At 39.9% G+C, this 27,362-nt stretch overlaps 1 protein-coding gene across 1 annotated transcript in view; it reads left to right on the top strand.

Annotated features, from left to right (window-relative positions):
• Positions 1-27,362, top strand: part of PAPPA (pappalysin 1) — a 283,134-nt gene that overhangs the window by 187,763 nt on the left and 68,009 nt on the right. Inside the window, exons 11-14 of the mRNA XM_020990609.2 lie at positions 11,349-11,462; positions 11,740-11,875; positions 13,752-13,965; positions 25,158-25,326. Of these exons, the coding sequence (XP_020846268.1) occupies positions 11,349-11,462; positions 11,740-11,875; positions 13,752-13,965; positions 25,158-25,326 (633 nt within the window). The remainder of the gene's footprint in view (positions 1-11,348; positions 11,463-11,739; positions 11,876-13,751; positions 13,966-25,157; positions 25,327-27,362) is intronic.

Here is a 27,362-nt window from a genome sequence, read left to right as displayed (position 1 = left end):
GCTGGTCTCTCAGGAGCTAACAGGTTTTCCTTTAAGATGTATCTTCAGGGGCAACTAGGTGGTGCAGTAGATAGAGCACCAGCCCTGGATTCAGGAGGACCTGAGTTCAAATGTGACCTCAGATACATAACACTTACTAGCTGTGTGACCCTGGGCAAGTCACTTAACCCCATTGCCTAGTTCCCCCCCCCAAAAAAAAGATCTACAAACAGAAACTTGGTGAGTAGTTGTTAGGAATGTCTGGTCTCAGTGACTTTATACAGGCTGTCTCCAGGTCTTGGCTGCTCACCCTCTTCAGCTCTGCCTTTTGGACCCCCTAGTCCTGTTCAAGGAAAAGCTCAAGCCACCTCTTTCAATCAATAAGTAGTAAACATTTATTAAGTACCTACTGGTGGTGCAGCAGATAGAGTGCCGCACCTGGAGTCAGGAAGACTCATTTTCCTGATTTCAAATATGGCCTCAGACACTTACTAGCTGGCTGACCCTGGGCAAGTCACTTAACCCCATTTGCCTTAGCTTCATCATCTATAAAATGAGCTGGAAAAGAAAATGGCAAACCACTCCAGTGTCTTTGCCAAGAGAACCCCAAATGGGGTCACAAAGAGTCAGACATGACTGGACAAATTGAGGGAGGAGAGAGATTCAATAGGTTCTGAGATAAGTAGGAATTAGATACATGATTTCATTAGTTGAGTTCACTTCTAGGTGAAGATATTCCCTCCAGTAATGCAGGTCTTAAAGCTACTCAAAGTTTAGAGCCATGGTTCCAGCCAGTATAGTCCAGTATCCCCAGGGTCAAAATTATTTTCATAATAATAAGATGTTTTAATTTCTAATATAATAAATATTGATAGATGTAATCCACATAAACAAAAGCTCTTGGGGGATGGATACTTCCCTTAATAATTTAAAGAATGCAAAGGGTGTCACGAGATCAAAGAGTTTGAAAACTGTTAGCTTATTGATTTGCTTAGAAGACTATGATGTTAAGTCAGTGTATGTGAGAGGCAGTGCCTCAATCCAGATTTTCCTGAATTTAAACAGTCTCACTTTATCCACTGTGCTGGCCACTCCATAGTTAAGTAACTATAAATAAATGCAAAGTAGTTGAGGGAGTAGTAGTAATAATTGAGGAATCAGAAAAAGCCTCTTGAAGGTCTCTCTTTTTCTTTTTAATCCCTAGCATGTAATATAATGTCTGGCACATAGTAGGTACTTTTTATTGACTCCAGGCCTAGTGCTCTATCCACTGGATCACCTAGCTGCCCCCCTCAATAGAATATCAATTCCTTGAGGGCAAAGATTGTCTCACTTTTCTTTTTGAATTTCCTGTGCCAACTGATTGATTGATGGAGTGGTGGGGTAGCTGTTTTGGCTTGAGTTGGAACCAGGTATTGACTTGTGAGGTCTCTTCTAACTCTTGAGTTCTGTGAGTTATGCATACATTGAGTTAGACTAAAATCCAGGTCTCTTCTACCCAATCCAGCATGATTTCTACTAGATTATTCACTCCTTTTAGGACTTTCACATGGCTACTTGAGCCTTCTGATTTAGTAAATCAGCGGTTCCTAAACTGTGCTTGGGTGGGAGTGGGGCGGGGGGGGGGGGAAGGAGGAGGAGGCAAGGGCCAGCTTTCCTCTCTTCCTTATCTTTTTATTTTCTACACTCCACCCCAAATAGAGCATTTTCTAAGTCCAGTATACATCAGGAATTGCCTGGTGTTTGAAGGTCCACTGGGGATAAGTGAAAGGGGCCAATTCCTGTCCCCATTTACGCCTGCTCAATTCCCAGTGAAGTCAATTGGAGTTGCGCCTGCGTAACTGAGGCTAACATTTGGCCTAAGGAGACACATTGGGAAACCCTGATTGGTGTGTATATGTGTAGGTATGTGAGTGTGTGTTTCCCTCCTTTCTGTCTTTTTTTTTTCCTTTCTTTCTCTGTGGCACATTCCCAGGTCCCTTTGGGTAGAAAGAGGAAATTGGAGAGGATGGGCTAGAGGTTTGGTGAGCACTTCCCCCCTCCTGTGATTGACAAAAGACGGCATAAATCTGTCAAAGGGGAACTCAATAGAAACCGCATGGCATTCCCTCGTGTGGGAAAATACCACAGCTCTTTCTCCTCTTGTTCTTTCTGTCTCTCTGCTTTTGTGTACAACGTGTGTGGGTGGAAGATAAACTGGATTAAAAAAACCCTTTGAAAGCAAGACATCGTTAACTCCTCTAATTGAAAGCAGCCTTTGAGGACAGGATTTGGTGCTGGCTGCTGTAACTGGTCACTTATCCAGTGGACTTATGCTCCCCCTATATCAGAAGAGGCCACTCATGTTCACCTTGTCCTATCTGGTTAATGGACTGAAGACAAACAAGACTTTTCACCAAAATTTGCTCTGAAGAAGGATCTTTTAGCTCAGAGAGATTCAGACCATCCTGAACTCCCTTAAAATCCCCAATTAGACAGACAGATACACACACACACACACACACACACACACACACACCTTTTATTAGTGGGATGATGAGCCTGGGTTGCTTTTCTTGTTCTCTGGGTTGTCTTGGCAAGGATGGGCAGCTGCAAAACCAACCTCCGACCTTGTAAAACTGAGAAAATTCGATCCAGAAGTTGCTAAGCTGACCAGGAGGCAAATGGGACCATAACCATCCCCTTTCCCCCACTTTTTTTTCTTGAGTATTTAATTTTTGAAGCCAGTACAATATAGACAGCTCTCTTCAGTAGCCCTAATGGTGGCTTTGACATTGGTTTATTGAATCATAGAATTTGAGAGCTGAAAATGACTTTAGAGATTATTGAGGCCAAACCATTCCTTTTAGAGATGAGGAAAGCATGATATAAGTACATGGACTGGCTTTTGCCTACAGAAGTGACTTACTGGTCAGTACTACAGTTGGGAGTGGGAATCTAATCTGCTGCTTTCCCCATCATACTATATATACAAACAAAACAGACTCAGAAGAACCTACTCTGAAACTGATTATGGAATCCTAGAGCTTGAACTAGAGGGACTTTAGGAACGCATCTAGTCCAAACACTTTGTTTTACAAATAAGGAGACTGAAGTAGACAGAAGGCTAAATGACTTGCCCAGAGTCACATGAAGATAAAGTTTAGATTCAAACCCAGATCCTTTGTCTTCAAATTTAATGTTTTTTTTTCTCCTTTGGTCCTCACTTAAATAGTTTCTTGTCAGCTAGCTCCCAACAAAAACCAGTAAGAGAAATGACAACAATGATAATACTACTGTATATATATGTGGAACAATCTTTCTTGCTGGCTGATCATAACAAATATTTATTTAGTGTTTTGAGTTTTACAGAGTGCTTTCTTCACAGCGACTATGCAAATGTGCCAACACATAAATTTCACCATAAGCTTAGGAGACAGATAGGGCAGGTATCCATATGCCTCCCTTGTAAATAAGGAAGCTGAGGCCCAGAGAGACTCTAGGAAGAGACAAAGCCAAGACTTAAGCCTCTGTTACCTAATAGTAGCCCCAGAGCTCTCCTCACTGCCCTATACTGACTCTGGTGCTGATATTTGCCTAAGATTGAAAAACTTTTGAGCTGGTAATTCAATGAGGACCATTTTATTAAACAAGCCTTGCTGGATAAAGACATAGTGGGGAAACAGTGAAAAGGCCTAGGCAGATTATTGCCCTAATCCAAACAGGAGTCAGGGGAATTGGGAGCTAAACAGGAAGTCATGCAACTACCTCAGAAGGGAAAAGGAAAGACTGAGCCTAATCAACTCCAGCATGCTCACTGGTGTGTGAGCCCAGTGGTAAAAATCATTTAGCACGTGCACTGTGACCAGAAGATGAAGAAGGAATTAAGAGTAGTCTTCAAAGACAGTTTGGTATAGATGATAGAAGGGTAGCCTTAGAGTACAGAAGGGTTGGGTACCACCTCTGACCACTTTTACAAGCTGTATAACCACAGTCAAGTACCTCTCACTACTCCCAGCAACTTTCTAAGACTACAGTGATAGATTGGCATAGGTAGAGGACGCTTCCATGTTGGAAGTCCCTTACATTAATTAAACCATAGGTTGAGAGAGAGACAGAGAAAGAGGCAGAGAGAGAAAGAGAGAGAGAGAGAGAGAGAGAGAGAGAGAGAGAGAGAGAGAGAGAGAGAGAGAGAGAGAGAGAGAGAGAGAGAGCTTGTTTATTGGGTAACAATGCAGGCTGGTTAACCAGACCCCTTCCCACTGAGGAAGGAGGGGGAGACATGTAGACAAATAACTAGAATGACTGATAAGTTCATAAGTACAGCCCCTGACACCAAAGGAATTTTTACCAACCTCTGTGTTCATTCTTATCTGGCTTACTCATGATTAGTATATTCAAAGGTGCCTGGGGTCAGCTTCTCCCAAATTGCTGCATTTGGAAAAGACTAACTTTTTGTCCCCCAACAGAGAAAATAGTACTAGTTCTTATTGTCACATGCCACTCAGAATCAGCCTTTGGTTCTAGGCACAGCCAGGTCCTAGAACTATCAGTGTGCTGCTTCATATCTCAGCAATGGACCAAATATTGAGAATATTTGGTCAGTAATGAAATGGATTAGTACATTTGTTCTCTCTCTCTCACTCTCTCTCTCTCTCTCTCTCTCTCTCTCTCTCTCTCTCTCTCTCTCTCTCTCTCTCTCTCTCTCTCTCTCTCTCTCTTTCTCTCTCTCTCTCCTTCCTGCCTCCCAACCCCAGGCAGGTAGCTTGGATGCTAACTGTAAACCTAGTAGTAATAGAGTATCAAGTTCTATTTCTATTCCTTGAAATTCCAATTTGGACTATCTAGGTGGTCCAGCAGAAAATGGAAGAGAGAATGAAAAACAAATGGCCAAGATGATGAAAATTAGGTTAGGGTTGGTCAGAGTAACCAGGGAATCTCAGGTTTGAGAAAAGAAGACTAGTGGAAGGGGGAGAGGGGGTAGGAAGTAGGGGAGATTTGCTTTCTTTTTTAAAGGTCTGTCTTTTGAGAGAGGGAATAAACTCATTTTAAGTGACTCCAAAGGGCAGAATGAAGATCAATGAGGAGAAATCAACAGGGAAGAATTTCAATCCATCTATAAGCATTTACTAAGTGCCTACTATTTGCTAGCCACTGTGCTAGTTGCTGGCCATGCAAAGGTGAAAGAGAAAGAAAGAAAGAAAGAAAGAAAGAGAGAGAGAGAGAGAGAGAGAGAGAGAGAGAGAGAGAGAGAGAGAGAGAGAGAGAGAAAGAGAGAGAGAGAGAGAGAAAGGAAGGAAGGAAGGAAGGAAGGAAGGAAGGAAGGAAGGAAGGAAGGAAGGAAGGAAGGAAGGAAGGAAGGAAGGAAAGAAGGAAGGAAGAAAGAGAGAGTCTCTCCCCAAAGGGAGCTTACATTTTATCAGGGGACAACAATGTACAGATGACTTTATATAAAGTAAATAGAAGATAATTCATGGGAGGCGAAGACACTAGTTGCTACAGGATCAAGAAATATCTAATGTAGGAAGTCATGCTTGAGCTGAGCTTTGAAGGAATCTAGATCTCAATTCAATGCAAGGAACAATTTGTACCAAATGTAGCTGGCCTCCAATGGTACAGGGTTGCTTTGAATGACGGGAGGTATTCAAGTAAAGTCTTGAAAATATTAGAAACATTCTTGCATTGGATAAGACATTGAATTAGATGGCCTCCGACATCACTCCCAGCCTTAAGTTTCTATCTTTCTTTAATTCTCAGAGCCATAGATGAGAAACTAAAATCAGGTGCTAGTTCCTAATTCCTAATAGAGGCAGCAATGGAAAAGTGGGTAAAGTGCTAGGCCTGGAGTGAGGAAGACCTGAGTTCAAATCCATTCTCACACATTCATAGCCGTATGATCTTGGTCAAGTCACTTAACTTCTATTTGCCTCAGTTTCTTCAACTATAAAATGGAACTAATAATAACACCTACCTCCCAGGGTTGTTATAAAGATCAAATTAGGTAATATTTGTAAAAGTGCTTAATACAGTGTCTGGCATATGGTAAACAATATATAAGTGCTTATTCCTTCCTATCCCTAATTGATATGCAACTAGATGAAAAGTTGAACATCATAAAACTTTCCTCTCAAAAGTGCTGCTCAGGTGGCTTAATTACAATTTAATTTCATATGTGGGTTTATTCCACCATTCCCAAATGGGAGATGTAAAGAGCTGCATGTAAATGTATTTGGAAATAAGGTACTATGTCCATTCACCTCACTGAAGGGACATCCATATGGAATTCTCACACCAGAGATGTGTTTGAAATTGCACAGGACTTTGGGCAAAGAGTCAACAGTTCCTACTCTTTGATCTGGGTTGACGGTCTCTGATTATAATCCCAGCCAGGCTGAAAACAAAAACAAAACTAAACAAAACAACAAAAGAGAAAATATTGGCGGCATGCTTCTCTAAAGCTGCGTCCTGTGCTGATAGACTGAGGGAGATAAGGGCTAACCGTATTAAAGCAATAAGAGGCCTTTGTTCATGTCAGAGAGTTCTGTGACCATGAAGATGTTAGATGTGGACAGATAATTCCCTCTGACTACAGTGGTGTCCTCAACCACGCTCTACTGAAGACTAAGGCAGCTTAAAACATGAGGAGGAAGAATTCTGAAATGATACATGTCGAATTGCTGGACTGTATTTCAAATGCCAAAGATAGTTTATGTAAAGTCTTACACTGTTGTAAAATGTAACACTACCCACTGGCAAGTCTCAGGGAAGCTTGGGCTCGGTTGTTTTTTAGAAAAATAAATAAATTCAAAAACGTCTTCCAGCCCATTAAAGCTGGTTATGTTTTACCCATAGATTCCTTTGCACAAGGCCTTTAGAGAGCTGAATGACTGAAACCATTACCTCACTTCTAGCCAATCAGATGGCTGGTCCCTCAAGCCTTTTTCTTTGGTACAGTTTTACCTGCAGACTGGCAACACACTGCGTTCCATTTTCTCCAGGGGATCCTTTGAAGAATGTCTCTGGGTTTGTCTTTGCAGTGCCCTGGCATTGTTTAAAATGTCTCTTTTTATTCAAGGTTTAAAAGAGGAAACATTATTTTTTTTAAATTCTAAGCTGTACATCAGGGTCTCCCTGCCTCTGACATAGACAGGCTCTGGGGAAGGGGGAAAGACTTGGAAGTGCTGTCAAGGATGGAGTCGTCTCTGACCTTGTTACGCAAATCATTGCCAAGAGGCCTTTCGTGTTTTCTGTGCCTTGGGCAGCTCAGCAACATGGCCAAGCAGGCTCTCCTAGGCAATGCAAACAGCAGAGAGAAAACACACAGACACATAGTAAAAGGCACCCAGGAATAATACACAGACTTTCCTCTCAGTTTCCCTGCTTTTCTGCCAAGTCTTACCTATCTCCTCTCCTTCCTCTAACACTATATAAGTTTATGCACTGGTCTCTAACATAGGGAGTAAAAGTCTGTCTTCTCCCTGCTTTTATGCTGGCTATTGGTAGCCCAGCATGGGAGAGTTACTGGTGCCCTCCTTAGAGTTAAGGACTTCAATGGCTGCTTTTTCCCCTTCAGAGCTCAGCTGTCTTGCCATCCTTGCTGAGCTAATATGGAAACACATGACTGTGGATTGCCCTGACTTCCCAAATTAGCCTATTATGGATGGAAGTTGGGATATCTGTGTGTGTGTATATGTATACATGTATATCCATATATATGGATATACATGTGTGTATGTATGTATATGTGTGTATGTGTGTGTGTGTGTGTGTGTGTGTGTGTGTGTGTGTATTCTCCCCCCCACCCCCCATGGAGGAAAAAAAAACCACTGACATCCCTCTCCAGCTGTAGAGCTGTATTATCTTCACAAGACTTTTTCTATGGATTCATAGAAACCTCTTTACCCTGGAGGTTCACTCCACCCCTGGACTACTTCTCAGATTGGAAGTACTGTCCACCTCTGATGCCTCGCTTTGTGTTACTGGTTCAACTCAGAACCTCCAATTTAAGGAGGAGGTCCAAGCCAAAGATGTTTTCATTGTTCTCCTGGAAGCATTGCTGTTTCATCTCCACAGGACTTTTTCTACCATGTCTCTGGACCAGGCACCTTATACCCCCAACCCACTCTCCCTTTCGACTCACTTTTATGTGGTGTCCTCCCCCATTAGAATGTATGCTTCTTGAGAGCAGGGACTGTCTTTCTGCTTCTATTTGTTTTCCTTGTGCTTAGTACAATGCCTGGCTCATAGTAAGCACTTCATAAACATGTATTGCCTGCCTTACTAAAATAACTTAGACATTACGAATGAGGCCAGAAAATAAACTGATTGACTCACCTCATGTGCTCAATTGTTAGTCATTTCCAGCATTATGCCCTGCTCATAGTAAGCATATAATTATTGTGTTGAATAAAGGAATTTACCGTGTAAAACATTCACTGCACATGGGAATCCGCATACAGCAGTATATACATGAAGGATACTTCAGTAAAATGTATACTGTACACACTTCAGTAACTAATTAGCATTTAATCTGTAATGAAAACTTTACTATTAGAATGTACTAAAGTAAGCAAATCATTACCATCTGTCTGACTCAGTTTCCTCAACTCTAAAACAGGTATAATAATAACACAACTCTCAGAGTTGTTGTGAGCATTGTAAGAGATATTTTCCAAGTGCTTAGCACTGTGCCTGGCACATTGTAGATATTTAATAAATGTTTGTTCCTTTCCTTCCCCTTCATTTCTTTTCTTTCTAGCAGTTTCAGCAGCTCTCTGAGAAAGATACATTAGAAACTACCAATGATGTGTGTGTGTATGTGTATGTGTGTGTGTACACCTTTGTATTTCCTGTATTTTTCTCATCTTTCAGGTAAATGCCTATCTAGATAACCTCTGCCTCATATTTATCATGTATCACTAAATCACATAATAGTGGTGCTAAAGAGAAATTTAGAGATCAATGATTCCAAGTCCCATCTTTTTTTGATACGAGGAAACAGGCCTAGAAGGGTTATATGCTTTGCTTAATATCACATAATTAATAAGTGACAAAGTCAGGATATGAATCTAGGTCTTCTGACTCTTCAGTGTTGTTTACAGTATTCTAAATCTATACCACCATCAAATGGCTTTATATCTTTGAAATGACTTAATGAATCCTTTGTATTTCAGCTTTATTGTTGTTGTTCAGTCATTTCAGTCATATCTGACTCTTCATGACCCCTTTTGGGGTTTTCTTGCTGGAGATACTGGAGTGATTTGCCATTTCCTTTTCCAGTTCATTTGACAGATGAAGAAACAGAGGCAAAGAGGGTTAAATGACTTGCCCAGGGCCGCACCATTACTATGTGTCTGAGGTCAGATTTGAAGTTAGGTCTTAACAGACTCTAGGCCTGGCATTCTACCCACTGAACAATCTCACTGCCTTTGTACTTTTACATTTTTGGTTTTGTAGTAATACTTTAAGGTCCACTTATACTGCTAACTGTTAGACATAACTATCATTTTAAATCTTTACCTTTTTATTACTTGTGCAATCATTAGTGCTATGGTGTGACATATCACTAATGTCAAACAGTTGTTTTATCCCCAAATTTTATAGCTTATTATGTTGCTTTATTTACAAATGTTTTGTTAGTATTCAAACAATGCAAATGAAGAAAGTTCAGGGTAAAAGCTGACATTTTTGCTTGGCTTATGGAAGCAGAGAAAGGATGAGTGATCAGAGCATGAACTTATGCAAATATGATTGACTTTGTATAGCAGTTAACCTCATGGGAAATTGTAACACGTGTTTTCTGTGGCTGGAGACATGAGTGACCATTATTCTGAATAAATAATATGAAACTGTATAAATTTAAATCTGCAAGTGAACTTTGGCAAGTTAAAGGCTTGTGTCAGTTCCTAGAGGGCAAGTACCATTTCTTTTTTGTCTTTGGTTTCTGAGGACCTATCACAGTATCTGGCATACCTGAGATTTTATGGAGTTTCATCATTAATAAAATACTTGTTAGCTATTAATTAAATGCTTATTGGTTGATTGATTATAAGGAATGGGCTGTCAAAAACAAAAGTACTTTTGACAAATATTGAAGATCTGATGATCTTTAAGGATTTTAATATCAGTTATTGAAAGTCTATACATGTATAAATATATGTATGTAGGCATATATATGTCTACATAATACATAATTCAGGGGCAGCTAGGTGGCACAGTGGATAGAGCACAGGCCTTGGAATCAGGAAGACCTGAGTTCAAATCTGGCCTTAGAGACATAACACTTACTAGCTGTGTGACCCTGGGCAAGTCACAACCCCATTGCCTAGAAAAAAAAAACCCAAAACAAACAAAAAAACCCACATAATTCACTACTTCAATGATATATAATTTCTTTCATGTGGATACTCACTCTACTGATTAAAGAACTCCAATATGCCTTAGATAATCATTGTCATGAATTACTATGGACAAAAATATCTGTCACCTAATGGATAAACTTTTAGTCATATACCTCTCTATTATTACTACTACTACCACCACCACTGTTACTACTACTACTACCACCACTGCCACCACCATTACTACCACCACCACCACTTCCACTAAGGTAGAAAGGCTAGAAGTATGACATCATCTGAGAACGAGCCTATCTGAGCTTGCAGAACTTCATCATCAGATGTTATGTGTTATAGGGTGATGAATCTTCTAGCCATGGAAACCCATGTTAAGATCACTTGCTAAGGCATGTAGGGTTTGGGATCTGTGTCAGTAAAGACCGAAACCAACATATTTTTGATGTGTTGAAATATGTGTGTGTGTGTGTGTGTGTGTGTGTGTGTGTGTGTGTGTGTGTACACTAGTATATGTGTTTACAGGGAATGCATATATTTGCAAAGTATACATATACATATAGGGTATATACATATATTGTAAAAAAATAATTATATGTCCATTCATACCTGTTCTTGGATTTTTCTATAGGAAAATGTGTTTCTACTATATTTTTTCATTGTTATTTAAAGTTTTACTATTTTTTTGTGGGGGACTTGCCTTAGATAATGATAAGAAATCATTTAACCTATTCAGAAAGAAATTTAGCATTTTCCAAAAACCCTAACCAGTCTCAAAATTAATCCTTTGACTACTGACCATCCAAAGAAGCAAAAAAAAAAATCCCTACGTCTCACTCTGGTACCTCTGGGTGTTCAGCTGAGTTGGAAGAAGTACTGATACCAACAACTGAGGTTAAGTTGAGTATTTGTGTGTGCACACAGTTCATTCATGTGTGTATACATGCCCATGCATATGCACACATTTTTCCTCTTGTGATCTATGGGGCATATAGAAGTATACTTGTGATTGATTTCAAAGCATCTTTCTTTTTCCAGATATGTCGAACCAAAGTGGTGGACTTGAGTGAAGAGGTGTCTCAACACGCGTGGTATCCTTGCACAATCAACTACCAATATTCATATATGTCTCAGACTACTTTCTGGCTCAGGGTAAGAGATTAGGATGAAAATCCTTTAAAACTCCCAACACTCTTGTACTGGGTCACTGACTCCATATTTTTATACATTGATTTCCCCATTAAGGGAATCCATGTAGGAGGAAATATTGTACCCTTGTGAATGTGAAGCTTCTTTGAATTTGGCCTTGAACAAGAGCATTTCTAGTCCTGTTCAGCCGTTCTTTGCTTTCTGTTTCTCCCTCCCCACCGAATCCCACCCCTTAAAATCTGAGCAAACGACCTTAATATAATTTGTTCTTTTCTCACAGGCTTACTTTTCCCAGCCAATGGTAGCCACAGCAGTTATTGTCCATCTGGTGACTGATGGGACAAATTATTTGGACCAGAAACAGGAGACAATCAGTGTTCAGCTATTTGACACGAAAGAACAAATTCATGATCTGGGTATGATATACACATAAACATATGTGTAGATACATACATACATGTATGAGTGTATAGATACAGGTGCATATGTATGTGTGTGTATGTGTATACAACTGTATAAATACTTAGTTTTCTTTTGTAGAATTCACTTTTACCTATTGTGTATATATATATATATATATATATATATATATATATGCATGTTAAATTCATATTAATTAACATTAGAACTAGAAGGAATCTTAGAGATTATCTAGTCCACCTCCCATTTTATAAAAGAGGAAGCTGAAACCCAGAGAGGAGAAATGTCTTGCTTGATGTTGATAGCTAGTTTCATGGCTGAATCAAAACTGGAGCTCAGTTCTTCTGACTCTCAGTCCATGATTTTCCTTCATATCATCAAATCTTGGTAAACTCCTCAGGGACCACAATTTTGCCCTTGTCTCTCCCCACAAAACTACCTTAGGGCTCTTTATGCATTGGGTGCTCAGTTAATAGGAATGACTGACCATAACCATCTTAGAGACAGCAATAAGAAGAGAAGAGTACACACAGACTGAGACACACAAATCATGTCTGTGATTGTCCCTAGTTGGCTGCCTTTGGGAAGACTCACTAGGGTTCCTGAGAATCTGTACTTCACTACCAAGGGGCCCAATTAGGCCTAGTGTTGACTGCAAGGCCCCTTGAGTATCTGCCGAGCGGGAGGTGAATTGATATCACCACCCTGTTGGCCCTACACTGCTCCCCACCCCCACCCCCAACCCCTCCTCAGCCCCTAGCCCTTCTGGCAAGCTAGCAGTAATCAGGGGATTGGGGAAATGGATGACTTTCAGCCTTGCAATTCCAAAGTGTTTGGAATTCCAGGCGGATGCTGCTCTGGCAGCCCCTGCTTCAAAGCGAGAACCCGGCATCATTCCACAGAGAGCTCATTTCAAAAGGCCTGTGGGAGGGAGGCAGACAAGGAGGTCGTTTCAGGGTCAGGTAGAAGCCAAATAAGAGGAATTTTGCCCCCTAAATGGTAAGAAAGAAAATAATAAATAGAGAAGAGAAAGAAAACTACCATGTGCCTATCAATTCATAGAGGCTCTCTATCTTGGTGTGGGGAAACATATTAAAACAATTTGGTGTTTTTGTTGTCTTTGGTTCTGGGCAAAGATGTCTAGAACATTAGATGTCTTTGATGCAGCTAAACCTGTGAATGCAATCTCTGTTATAATTGTTGAGTGTCTTGTTTGGTTGATGAATTCAGTCTTTCCTCATTGAGTCCTCAAATAGGGCTGCATGCTCACATGTCCTCCCTCCACACTTCCCCATTCCACTCTTGTAAGCAGGGTTTGCTGTGGCAAACACAATGGCAGTTTAGGTCACAGGGCCAGGTTGAGAGGGAAGGGGAAAGTGAGACATGTAAACAAGGCCAGGGAAAAGCCTTTATCTTATTTGAATGAGTATAAAGAAGAATTGAACCATCTGAAGAATGGTATTACGGAGGGCATGAATGCAAAGTGAAGGAGGTGAAGAAGAAATTACTATGGTGAATGCTGATGGGTGGGTATGGATAGGATAAAGAGAAGCTAGATGTAGGTGAGTAGAGGAGAGGAGAGAGAATACCCATGGGACTACGGGGTGAGAATGGAAGGAATTGGAAAGGTGTTTTTTTGGGGGGAGGGTTGTTTTTTAATGCACAAAAAACTCAGACCAAAACAACCTCCCCACCCCCCCCAAAAAAAACCTTTCAATCAAACTTGAAATCCCCATCAGCTGCACAAATGGGGCTTTTGTGTAGTGACATAAAAGAGTCTGAAGGCTTTGGAAAGGGCCTTTGGGGAGTGTGTGAAAAGCATTGACTAATGAGTGTTCTTCCCTCCATCTCTCTGTTCCACCCCCCTGACAGGTGTCCATGTTCTAAGCTGCAGGAGCAATCCCCTGATTATCCCGGTGATCCATGACCTCAGCCACCCTTTCTACCACAGCCAAGCTGTCCTTGTGAGTTTCACCTCACCACTGGTTGCCATCTCTGGGGTGGCCCTGCGTTCCTTCTACAACTTTGACCCCATCACCATCAGCAGCTGTCAGAGAGGGGAGACTTACAGCCCAGCTGAGCAGAGGTAAAACTCTCAATTCCAGCTTTACCCCCCACTCCCATCTCAGTTTCTTCCCCACCCCTAACAAATGGTTTCTCTGCCCCCTCTGGTTTGTAACCTCAGAAGGTCAGACCAGGAAACTGAAGGGAAGGAACATGAACCCACTATTCCAACTGCTTAATTAGAAAGAGATGGTGTCACTACATTGATTTCTTCTTCTTGTACTCCCTCTAAACTTGTAATTGCCACAAGGTAGGGATGCTTATCATTTAATCCTAAGTGAATACATACATCCTCTGGGAAATGAGAAAAGCAAGTGATGGAGGATGACTCATGCTAAATTTCAACATTCAGGATGCTTCACCCCAGAGTCTTCTGCCTTTTAGTGATGGACAGAATAACGGCACTGTCTCTATTCTAAGAGTCCTCAAAGTATGACCCCAAAGAAGCCTCCTCATAATCTGTGGGATAGTTGCTAGAAAGAGTAATATTTCAGATATGAACAGATCTTTACTTTGGTTTTGTGCATCAGTTATTTAATTATGATGTTTCATTTAATTTTTTTAAAGCATCACTTTCTGCTATTGTTCAGTTGTTTTTCAGTTGTGTCCTATTCCCATTTGAGATTTTCTTGGTAGAGATACTGGAATGGTTTGTCATTTCATTCTCTAGCTCATTTTCCAGATGAAGAAACTGAGGCAAACAGGGTTAAGTGACTTACTCAGGTTCACACAGCTAGTAGGTGTCTGAGGGCAGATTTGAACTCAAGATGATGAGTCTTCCTGCCTCCAGACCCAGCACTGTAATCATTGTGCCACCTAATTGCCCATTACTTTCTAGTAGGCACATAATGCTTGTTAATTAATTTTAGTCTAATCCAAAGTGACCATTTGATAATGCTTCTGTGTGTTTTGCACTTTACCCTTCCAACTCTCCTACCTCCAAAGTAGTTTAACAAATATTTTCTCATTTGATTCTGATTACAGTCCTCATTAGGATGACCTGGGTTCTTGTTCCAACTTTGCATCTAACTCACTTTGTGACCCTTAGCAATTCACTCCATCTGCTTTGGCTCTAATTTTTTGAATTCTTCTTCTTCTTCTTCTTCTTCTTCTTCTTCTTCTTCTTCTTCTTCTTCTTCTTCTTCTTCTTCTTCTTCTTCTTCTTCTTCTCCTTCTTCTTCTTCCTAGGTTAATTTTTTAACATTCTTTATTATGGTTCCTAAGGTTTCTTTAAATTCCAACACTCTCTGGTTGATACTGTATTTGATTTGTATTCTGGAAGAACCCTATGAGCACTAGTGTTCTAACAGTTTATGTTCTAAGCTCCCCTCTAATGCCTGACTACAACTATTGCCTGGAATGATAAATACAAAGTTTTGTGGGTAAAATACAGTTTTTGCCTTTATTCCAAGATTGTGCTATGGCTAGCATAGCTCTCTCTATACAGTGGAGGCTATATGAATATCTGTTGAATGACTTACTGGAGGAAAGAAACCAGTCCTATGTGGCATGGCTCTTGAGGTTGTGAAATGTGTTCTCTCTCAGTGACTGATTGCCTCATGAGAATGCTTGGCCCCATTCTCTTTGTCACCTGAGTGTAGAGGCTAAGAGAATTGTATCAAGGAGCCTACAAGTTTGTTTTTTTTTCCACTGCCACCACAGAGGACAAAAAAAAGAGCCTATGGATAATCCCCAGTGTTTTTATTTATTTTTTTTATTCATTGTTTCCAACATATGTTGTAGAAAGTATGTTGCAATCATGTAGGAAGACTTAAAAGACCTCCTTAAACACTAGTTGCTAAAATGTTTTGCTCCCAGTACGCTTTTTTTTAAATACAGAAATAGCTGTATTATATGAAGGAATAGAAATGAAACCTGCCATTTCACTATTACAAGAAACTCTTGGAAGAAGAAATTCCCTCTAGCAAGGCAGGTTGGTGCCTTCTCTGCCAAATAGTCTCAGAGGGTTGCCTAGAGTAGGGCTTCTTAAACTTTTTCCACCCTTTTTCAGTTTTGGCAACATTTGTTGGCACTGTGTGGCATGAGGGCACGTGCAGTGCAAAATGTGCATGCTTTGTGTTCAGAACCAAGACTGCAGTGAAGTTGTGCGATGCAACATGGGCAAACGCTGCCAGAAACACCTCCAATTGAGTAGGTGTTTGATTTTGAATTAATTTTCGGTCATTGCACATTCAGAAACCTTTTACTGTTGCCAAATTTTTGATTTCCTCATATGGGTTGCTACCCACAGTTTAAGAAGCACTGGCCACAGCACTGAGAGGTACAGCTACTTGCCCAGAGTCATAACCAGTATGTTTCAGAATTGTGACTTGAACTCAAGTCTTCTTGTCTTCTAAGGCCAGCTCTATAGCCACTATGCCATGCTACCTCTAATAAATTCTAATATATAAAGAAATTTTCAAAAAAGGGGGAAAAAGTTAATGTGACGTTACATGTCCATAGCACCTTTCTTTTAAGGTATTTCCAAACTTTGTAGCGATCTTTAACCAACCAGTCAATGCATCAATCAGCAAATATTGATATATATATATATATATATATATATATATATATATATATATATATATATATATATATACATATATATATACATATATATATATATATACACACATATGTATATCAATATTTGTTGATGTATATGAATATATGTGTGTATATATGTATATATGTGGGAGGGGCATACAGCCTTAGGTAAAGAGTTGCCCTTGGTTTGAGTTAAGAAAAACTGGGTTCAAGACCTGATGAGGTAACTTCCAGTTCTAATATTCTATATACTAAGGTCCTTTTCAACTCTTAACAATCTATGGTTCAAAAGAGTTAAGTGACTCTCCCCACCTACAAGAAAGGAAAGAAAAAAAGGAAAGAAAGTTTATACTCATTCACATTTGGCCATTAGAAGGTATCATGATGATTTGAAAACTTTTGAATCTATGTTGTTTAGGCTACCATCCCTGAGATACTAGTACCTCTCCCTCGATCAAACTTGAAAATGAAATGCCTTGCTTAGTTTCACTATCTCACTGGGACATTGACTCCTATATAAATAGCATCCTTGAGCATCATGGTGGTCTACAGCTGTTCATGGGGCATACAAGCACTATTTGCCAGAGCAGATAGGATTTGGGCTAGGGAGAGGCAGGGAATACACTGGAAAGGCTAAGGAACGTCTCTGTGAATGACACAGCAGCAATCAGAACAATAAGGAGATGAATGCTGTAAGTGTAATGACCAATATTTTTTCCAACAAGAACTGGATAATTCAGAAATAAACAACTAAACAAACAAACAAACAGCAACAAAAACCATTTGGAGAGCTAGTTGGTAGCATGTCAACGGAATGAGTGTATGCATGGTGTTGTCTGAGTTTTCAGATCTTTCTTGCTTTACTTGTAGAGGTGGTAGAGGTGGGGGGAGGCAATTAAGACAGGGTGTTGGGGAGGTGGGTGGAGGAGGTAGAAGAATATCTCTATAACTAAATTAATCCAGTCAATGTGTTCTGACCTAGATTCAAGGCCTCTGATCACTCTGTGTAATAAACTGTATAAATTCAGGGGCCCAAAGAAAGGAAGATCAAGTTTCAAATGAGAGGTTCAGTTGTGTAAGTCTGGCCAAATCCCAGCGCACAAATTAGATGAAGAGAGAGGGCGGGGGACGGGGGAAAGGAAGAAAGAGAGACAGAGAGAGAGACAGAGAGACAGAGACAGGGAGAGAGAAAAACAAACCTGAAGGAAGAAGGTTTCGAGAGGCCAATAAGAAGAGAAAGGCTGAGATTAGGGGCTGTCTGTACAAATGTTGAGCGTTCATGAGTGTGTGTGCCTTATTCTTATCCCCCCCCCACCTTCCTTCACTAATCCAGTTTTAAGCAGGCATTGAATAGTTTGTTATGAAATGTGAAGTACTGTGTGTTTAGAAAATCTTTTTTTTCTTTGAATTTTTTTTTTCTCATTCCTTCTTCACAAAAACATATTCAGACTCTGGGGCCTGGCTTGAGCAAGGCTGTTATAATAGTGGAAACTAACCTTTGGAAACCCAGGCTTTTGAGGCTTTTGTTCCTGAAACTGTTCCACCACTGGTTTTGCTTCTTCAAGCTTGAGTCCATTTCCTAGGCTGTTTCATGAGCCTTCCAGGGACTAGGGCAGCATGCCTGCATGCTGTCCATGACAGGGACACAGGGTGACCTTGTACTGTTTATAAAACTTGGGATTTCCTTCCAACAAAGGAGGACCTTAGGCCCCTTGCCAGAATGAATAGCTTACGCTCCCTCCCAAGTGTAAGGAGAGTAAAAGGCTTATTCTCTAAGGTGGGAGTGAAATAAAATTGTCCCCAGGAGACAGCAGATCATGATGGTGGACTCTATTCATGGTTTCACTGAGTTATCATAGACTTGTCCAACTTTGTAATTTGAAAATTTATTACCTCTGCCCAGAATACACTTCTTACCATCTTTATCTGCTTTGAAACCTTATATCTTTCTTGTTTCATGGAATAGTGAATGAAATCAGTAACCAAGCCTCCTTTCCCCTCCCTGCCCCACCTCATACTTAGTATTCTCTCTACCATTTCTTCAAAAATCTCAAAGAAGGTTTCCCTCACATTAATCCACTTTCCATTTCCTTCTCCCTACCCCCTTTAACCTCACCATTTCTTTACTAGTCTTTCTACTCTACTTTTCTTGGAATAAGAGCAAATTTGTACTTCAAATGAGATATCTACAAACTATATTCATTCCAGGTGTGATGGTGCACACCTGTAATTCTTGCTACTGGGGAGGCTGAAACCAGTGGATAACTTGAGCTTGGGAACTCTGAGCTGTAATGGAGCTTAAAGCAGATTGGATGCCTACATTAAGTTAGGCACCAATATATTGAGCCCCTAGGTAGAGGGACCACAAGACTGCTTAAGGAGGGGGGAGCCAAACCAGATCCAAAAAACAGAACAGGTCAAAAGTTTTCTTTCCAAGTATACTGGGATCCAATCCATGAGTGGCCATTGGATGTCCAGCCTGGAATAACTAAGAACACTCACTGTACCCACTCCAAACAACTACCAAATGAACAAATAAATAATGCAACAACTTACCTCCTAGCCTCTAGAGCTAGAAGAGATCCTCTAGGCCAACCCTCTCATTTTACCAATTAGAAATGAACAACAAAAACTGAGGCCTGGAGAGAGGAGATGCCTTGCCCAAAGTCACACCCTGAGTGAGTGGCAGAGGCAGGGTCAAGCCAAGTTGCCTACCAGTTCAGTGCTCTTTCTGCTACACGCTGCTTTCAGAACAAAATGATGTGTTCGAATACCTACAGAGGCATCATGCAGGAGTGGCTATATAAAAATGGGGAGCTTTGAGCAGAATTTCAAGTGTCTTCCCTTTAAGATACTACATTATATTGTATCCTACCACATATGTTTATGAATAAGATGATTTTTAATATTTAAAGTTTTCTAAAATCTATAGGATAGGTACTCTACTGGGGGGAAAAAGATGTTAGTCAATAGGCATCTATCATGCCCTTACCCTCCATTAAGATGATCAGTAAGGTATCTTTCATGTCTAACATTTCAAAAATCTTTGTTTATGAGTTAGAAGTGAGAATGTTGGGCATTTAATTGCATCCCTCATCCTAAAGCCACATCAGTGGAAAATTTTAGAGAGGTCAAGGCTGAGGACAAACACTATCACCCAGAGGTCTCTCTTGGACCCTTGATTCCAGGTAAACATGATTTTGATTTTGCTTGTCAGCAATCATGATCCCCAAAGAAAATAAAATTTTAGTTTTCATTTATGGAAACAAGGCAAAGGGTGAGAAGGGGAGTCAGAAACTTGGAAATAAGTCTCACGAGGTGCATCAATAATTAATGGTCTGGAAAGTATTACAATTTTATTATTTTAAGTTTTTTTTTCTGTGATGGTGACTATTACAATTATAGTGGAAGAGAAGTAGATTATAGTATCTAAAGTCCATTTTTGACCTAAATTCACGGTCCTTTCAGCAAATGCTCAAAGAGTCCTATAACTATTGTTATAGAGCTATGTGACATGTGCATTGGTAGATGTAGATTAGGTGGCATTATCTTTGAGATAGCGCCAATGGTCTATCTAGCTGAAAGATTTTTGACACATAGGTGAGGTATATACACATACACACACACACACACATGCACACACACATCACAACACATAGCATGTATGTAGTGTTCTGCATGCATGTAACATGCACATGTGTATAATGGATATCAATGTACAATGCAGCCTATGTACAAATCATACACATGTGCCCATAAATATCTATACATATATTATTCACACATAAATAATTACCAGCTTTTCTCATGTTGGAATATTCCATTACTTTTTCTTTGATCTCCTACCCATCTATTCTATGTGTGCATATAAGTGTATGTGAGAAGTATTACAGACAACATTTTATTCTATGTTTTAATTATTTATTATTTCATGTTTATTTTGTCCCATCATTTTCAGTTATGTCCAACTCTTTATGACTTGATTTAGGGTTTTCTTGGCAAAGATACTGGAGTGGTTTGCCATTTTCTTCTCCAGCTTATTTTCGAATGAGAAATCAGAGGCAAACAGGGTTAAGTAACTTGCCTAGGGTTACATAGGTAGTAAGTATCTGAGACCAAATTTGAACTCAGGAAGATGTCATTCTGACTCCAGGCCTGGCACTCTATACATTATGTGACCTCGCTGCTCCATTTTTTCATGACCATCCAGTAATTATATAGAATTGTTATAAAGTACAAATAAGATAATGCATGTTAATATTGTAATTCTACATACTTATAAGCATTTTTTTGTTACTGGAAATATCTGGGTATTTTGAGAGTCTCTGATTATATAGGCATACATTCATCTATAGGCACTGTATTGTGTGATGTGCTACACATTGCTTCAATAATCAGAGAAAAACTGCAACCCCAGTTTTCAGAGTGTGAAGTTCTTGCAAATAATTTAAAAATAATTACTCACAGAATAAAGCTGTCTTAGGTAATATGAATAGTTCACCAATTGGCTGAAAAGTTCAGGGCATTCCCTTTCACATATTCACATTGGAGGCAGTGATAAGCATGAAGGAGAAACCTAATGATGCATTTGCTCAAAGGACCATACATTTAGGTCAGAAAGGGACCTTAGATATTCTAATCCACCTTTCTTCCACTATAAAGTAGTTAACTGAGGCCCAAAAGGTTAAGCAACCTACCCAGGGTACAGAATATCAGGGTTGCAGTTTGAACATAGTTCACTTTTATTATTCCTGTTAATTCTATTTCATGAGCCAATTCCTAGACTCCATTGACAATGGTAAAAGCCCAACATCCTTGTCTAATATTGAGATGATTTTATCTCACTCCTATACATTTTTATGTCATCCTCCTGCCTCTATAGAATAACCATTTTTTTTCCATTTTCTGGTTGAGCATTTTGTGAGTGTGTTTGTGTGTGTGTGTTTGTGTGTGTGTGTATTTTCCCCCTCCTGAATGATCCTGAATATTTCATGATCATACCATATGGTACTACTACCCCTACTACTACTACTACTACTACTACTACTACTACTACTACTACTACTACCACTACAACTACTACCACTACTATTACTACAGGGTATAATTGCAGAAAATAGCCCACCATGCAAATTCAAACAGTGATTCAGTGGCAGATCTGGAAGTTCAAACCTTGCCAGTCCCTTGAATTCTGGCCCCTTTCTCTACTAACTTGTCATCTTTTGTTATAAATGTTTTAAATATATTTGGATTGTCAATGGGAGGGCTGTTTCTGATAAAATAAAGATTTTACTCAAAAACTTGGCTTAAGTTGGAATGTAAACACATTTTGAAACCCACACCAAAAATTGATTAGTGCTTCATTGATAGTTTAACCTGGTGGAGGGAGGGAGGGGGAGGGAGGGGAGAGGGTCTCATGCTTTTCTCAGGAAAATTTGACAGACAAAATAATTCTCTTTCCCTTTAAGTCCTCTTTCTCCTCCAACTTTCCCTTATGCCTCCCTTTCTCTCACTTATTATTAGCCATTTACTATTGATAGAAGTAAAATTGTACTTCCCTCTCTATCTCTCCCTCTCTGACTCCTCCCCTTTCCCTCTCTTTCTATCTCTCTTTGTTTCTGTCTCTCTCTATTTGTCTCTCTCTCTGTCTCTCCCTTTTCTCTGTGTGTCTCTCTTCCCCCACAAAAAAAAAAAACCAACTGAGTATATACTTGGAGTGTTAATACCTTCTCCTAGCCTAAATTGTTTTATTCCAAAGACTTTCAAAAATAACATGGTTATTTTAAGAAGTTGATAGACTTCTAAAACTGGTTATCTTTTTAATAGAAAATGGAAACAAATAATAACTCACTTCTCTTTGACACTTTAAGGTTCATGAAATGTTTCTCTCACAATGAGATAGGTAGTACAAGCATTGTGATCACCAATATGCAAATGAGGAAATCGAGTCTCAGAGAGGTTAAGTGATTTAACCAAGCTCACCAAGCTGGTATTTCTCAGTTAGAACTCAAACTCAAGCCTAATGTTCTTTTCATTTCAAGTTGTCAGCAAACATTTATTATGTACTTCCTGTGTGACTAGCATAGTAATAAGTTCTCAGAGTACTTGGACTGGTAGAAGGAAAGACAATCTCTACCCTCAAGGAGCTTATATGTTAATAAAGACAACATAGAAAAGGGAGGTGAAAGGGGTGGGAGGAGGGATAAAGATTCCAGGTACTGAGGAGGAAGTCTCTGGAGAGTCTAGAGTGCAATTTGGAAAGGAATGAAGAGACTCTTCACTAGAGAATGAGGCTGATGACTTTGCACAGCTCTGTCTCACTTAAATCCAAATCTGGGCAATCAAGAAGTTACCACCATGATGTCATTGATCCTCTTCCCAACAAAAGGACAAACAACAACACCCAGTCAGAGGGAGAGATTGAAGATGCAGAAAGTGCTTCTAATTTGTGAATTCCAGGATTGGAGTGAAATTCCAGGGTGAAGTTTTCTGTGGAATTGTAGAGACATTCCAAGAGACTCAGTAGTACAGCAGTGCCTAAAGGTTGAAAGCATATGTTCTCACTATCACGGATTGTAAATAATAGAAAGCCAGAGTTAGAAAAGCCTTTAGTGTTCATACCCTCTGGTAAGTATAGAAATTCCCTCTTTTTTATTCATGAACCAGTAGGATTGAGGAGACAGGCACTGAAAAGGCATGGATGGCTCCTAGGGATTTGGAGCCAAAGGGGACCTTAGAGGTCATCTACCCACTTTAACAGATAAGGAAACTGAAGCTCATGTTATTTCATAGAGGTTTCACATAGAACTATATATACACATACATAGATGTATATATTTGCATGCATGCGTATGTATATGTATATACACATGTTATCTCCCATTGACAGAATGTAAGCTCTTTGAGGTCATGGACCAGTATGGCTTTGTCTTTGTATCTATACCCCAGTATGTAGCACAGTGCCTGGAACAAAGTGTTATGTACTTAAGAGATACCTGTTGATGGATTTCGAACTTACTTGGTCAAGGCCACACAGGTAGTAAATAGAAGAATCCGAATTTGAACTCAAAGGGTTAGCTCACTCAGCCATTTTTTTCCAACAAAGTTGCGACCCTCTCTTGGGCCACTGACTAGCCCTCACTATATGAAGAAGGCAATTAGCATGGGAGATGGGATAGATTTGGGAATGTGGCCAGCTATGAGGGCAGTCTCTTGCTTAGCCTTTTGGTAACACCAGAGCCCAGAGAGGGAATGCACCTTTCCCAGGGGTTCCCAGAATATGTTGAGTAGGCTGGAGAATTGAACCCAGGTGTTCTAGCCAACTGCATACTGAGAAGCATTGCGCAGTAGGGAAGTAATTCAGGGGAGCAGACTGCAAAGCAGTAGCTTACACAGCAGATCTATTTACATTGAAAACATTTGGTTATTATTATTTTTTTCCTGTCTTACTTGCTTACAAAATGTCAACGGTTGCATTGTTTGGTTTCACTACCTCTCATTGACTATAGAATTACATCCTCCTAGAGGGCTCTACATGGTGTAATTCAGAGGCTTCAAGGAACTGTGGAAATGGTCTCAAGGCCTTTTACTGGGGCTTCAAAGGACCAAGTCAGTAAAAATCAGAAAATTTCAGTGGAAATCAAAACAATTCAATACATATTTCTTAATATGTGTTGCCTTCCATTTCAAGGGTGCATGGCTTCAGATCTCACTGTAATAACTCTTGTCATTTCAAGGATTTGTTTTGGGTTTTTTGGTTATTTGTTTTATTTGTTTTGTTTTGGTTTTTTTTGTGGGGTGGTTTTTTTGTTGTTGTTGCTCCTTAATGCCAGGTTTTTAGGACACCGAACTGAGTGGTCAGGAGACATAGCTCTGCCAACGACTCAATGTGTACTTTGGACAAGTTGCTTTCTCTCTAGTCTTCAGAAAAATCATAGGATAATAAGGATTAGAACTGGAAGGGGCCATACACATCAATTAATCCAATCTTCTCATTTTTCAGATGAGAAAACTGAAGCTGAAAGAGGGAAGATAACTTTCTGATGGTCACCTAGGTAGAAGAGTTGGGATTTAAACCCCAAAAACTCCAAGTACAAAGAATGTTTAAGTATAGACCACAGAATGATAGGTTAAAGAACTCAGAAGGTTAGAACTGGAAGAGAACTTGAACCATTTGTGTATCATGATCTTGTTTTAGCCCCAGTAAGATTCTGTCTCTGAGCATGGCACTGAGGAGTGGTTTGTGAGAAAGCACAATTATTCTGTATGCTAGTAACCAAAACAGCTTAGAGATGTAGATGTACCTCAAACATTCCTTACTTCCTCTTAAGAGTTTGCTACAGATCAATCACCCTTGAATTTATCTACACCCTTCTTGAATCTATTTACGTTCACTGCCTCTGGGGGTAATGAGTTCCTTATGTTTATTACATACTCTATGAAGTGGTATTTCCTTTTATTTGCCCTAAAATGACTTCCTTTAAGTATCAAGAGGACATCCTAGTTCTAGGGCTCCCAGATTTGGATCCATGTTTACCTTCTCCATGCCCTTCAATCTGTTTTTGACTTTGATCATATCCTTCCTCAGCCTTCAATTTTCCAGTGGCTTGTGCCTAGTTATCTAGTTGTAGAAGTGCACTCATGGCCCATTTCTTGTTTCATTGACAGCTGTGTCCACTTCTCCTGTGAAGCCACTGACTGCCAAGAGTTAAACGTTGACAATGCATCTCTGAACTGCTCCAGCAGTGAACGGTATAATGGAGCCCAGTGTACTGTCAGTTGCAAGATGGGTTACGTTTTGCAAATTCACCGAGATGATGACCTCATCAAGAGTCAGGTTTGTTGAGTAGCCCCTTCCAACAATCCATGGTCTAGGAAAACCAATGGTCTGAGGCAAGGATTGAGGTGAGAGGAGAGAAGAAGAATCAATCAATCAACATTTTAAATGTACCTACTATGCATAAAATCAGGAGCTTTGCTAAGAATTGGAATCTCCCTACTCCTTCCCCAACCCAGCTGTGAGCATACTTTTTGAAGTGATTTCAGACAGGTAGGGTGATTCATATGCCATTGCTTACTCCACACAAAATCCAAGTGTATTCCAGGGGTGTGGCACTGCTTTTTTTTTTTTTTTGCTTCTATTATGATCACATAAATTAACCTGATTCAAAATATCATAGAATCATTAATCTAGAACTGAGAGGGACCTTAGAGGTCCTATAGATCAACTTACTCATTATCCACATGAGACAGTTGAAGTCTAGAGAGGTTAAATGAGTTGCCTGAGGTCACATAGCTAGTCAGTGGATGAGCTGTGATTTGAACTTGGATCGTCTTACTCCAAGTTCAAGTTTTTTTTTTCCACTGTAGCATATTGATTTGTTTCAGGACAGATAGTATTGTGGGATTTAGAGTTGACAGGTACCTAGACATCATCCAGTTCAACCCCTTCATTTTACAGATGAAGAGACTGAGGTTAAAAAGATGAGGCAAGTCACCAAGGTCACCCAAGTAGTAAAGGGTGGAGCCAGAATTCTAAGCCGGGCCCTAGGACTTTCTAATCCAATATTCATTCCACTGCCATATGTTGCTCTGTACCATGTTGCATTCCTGTAAATTGGGAAAAGGATGAGGAGGCATTTTACAAATTGAGCTTAGTGGGGATTTGTGTATGTTTATACCTCCCCCACTCCCGCTTCATCCAGTCCCACCTAGCTGTGTGCGAAGACCTGGGATAACGAGGCATTGTATTAGAAGACCTGTTCTTCTTTTGGTTCTGTATGATATTCCAGCCTCATCAATTCAATATATGGTAGAGTGAGAACAGATTGAACTACATATTTCCAAACAGACTGCCATGTATTCACACTCATACTGCATTTTTCATGAGACCTCTTGGGCAGAGTGGAAGGGAAGCACATAAAAGTTTTCAGCAAAACTGAAGGACAACTTCAGGGCTTTTCCATCTTGATGGTATCTACATGGAGACTGTAGCTTCAGCTCAGTATGATTCAAAAAAACATAGGCTATCAACTGTGAATTATTAGGCCAAGAAATACCTGTAATGGCTACATTTTTTTTCCACTCAAAACATACAAACTTGCTCTCCTTCAAAATAAGTTTTGCTTTTGCTTTTGTTTTGTTTTTTTTTTTAGGGGGTGAGACTTGGGGGGAGAAATATTTCAACACCCTCAGAATCATTTTAAAGGGGAAGAGTCTTTGTAGGCCTGGCTTCATGTGTGAATTGGATTGAGATTAGAGGGCTCAAGTTTCTTCACACCATGGGGCCATTAATGATCCCCATAGTCAGGGTAGCCTAGCTCCCTACACATGGTTTGGGAAGGAGGCAGAGAGCACTTGGTTCTGATTTCTGCCTTTACTAGGAGAATTGTTGCATAACCATGACCCAACCTCTGCCTTCATAGGAGTTGCTTCCATTGTAAAATGTGTGGAGTATAGTCCCTAACCCTTTGGTCTATTTCAAAGGAAGGTTTTGGAGGCAAGTGAATATAGACAGAGGCAGCATACAGATGATATCAACATGAGGTGCCATTGCTTTTAGAAATCTGCCCACTTCTCCCTCAGTGTTATTCAATGTCTGAAAAAGTTCTTTGCAAGAAACATAGGTGGGGTGGTCAGTTGTTTAAAGTCAAGTTCAAATCCTTTGCACCTCAGTCTATGATTCCTCTTTTCCTTTACACTGAAGGTGGGGCTCAGATTTCGGGTATTACCTGCACCCCGGTGTTGGCATTTGTTAGCTCTATCTCACTTCTTTCTCTTTTCCTAGCCTTTCAATTCCAATTTATCTTCTAATTGAAGATGTTTAGAAGTAGAGTGGGACAACATAGGTTGGTAATCAGTACCAACTGGGGA

Source organism: Phascolarctos cinereus, unplaced genomic scaffold, assembly GCF_003287225.1.
Source record: "Phascolarctos cinereus isolate Bilbo 61053 unplaced genomic scaffold, phaCin_HiC Scaffold_2;HRSCAF=192, whole genome shotgun sequence".
NCBI classification, from domain to species: domain Eukaryota; kingdom Metazoa; phylum Chordata; class Mammalia; order Diprotodontia; family Phascolarctidae; genus Phascolarctos; species Phascolarctos cinereus.
Note: the sequence above shows the minus strand (reverse complement) of the source record. Positions and strands in the feature narration are given on the sequence as shown.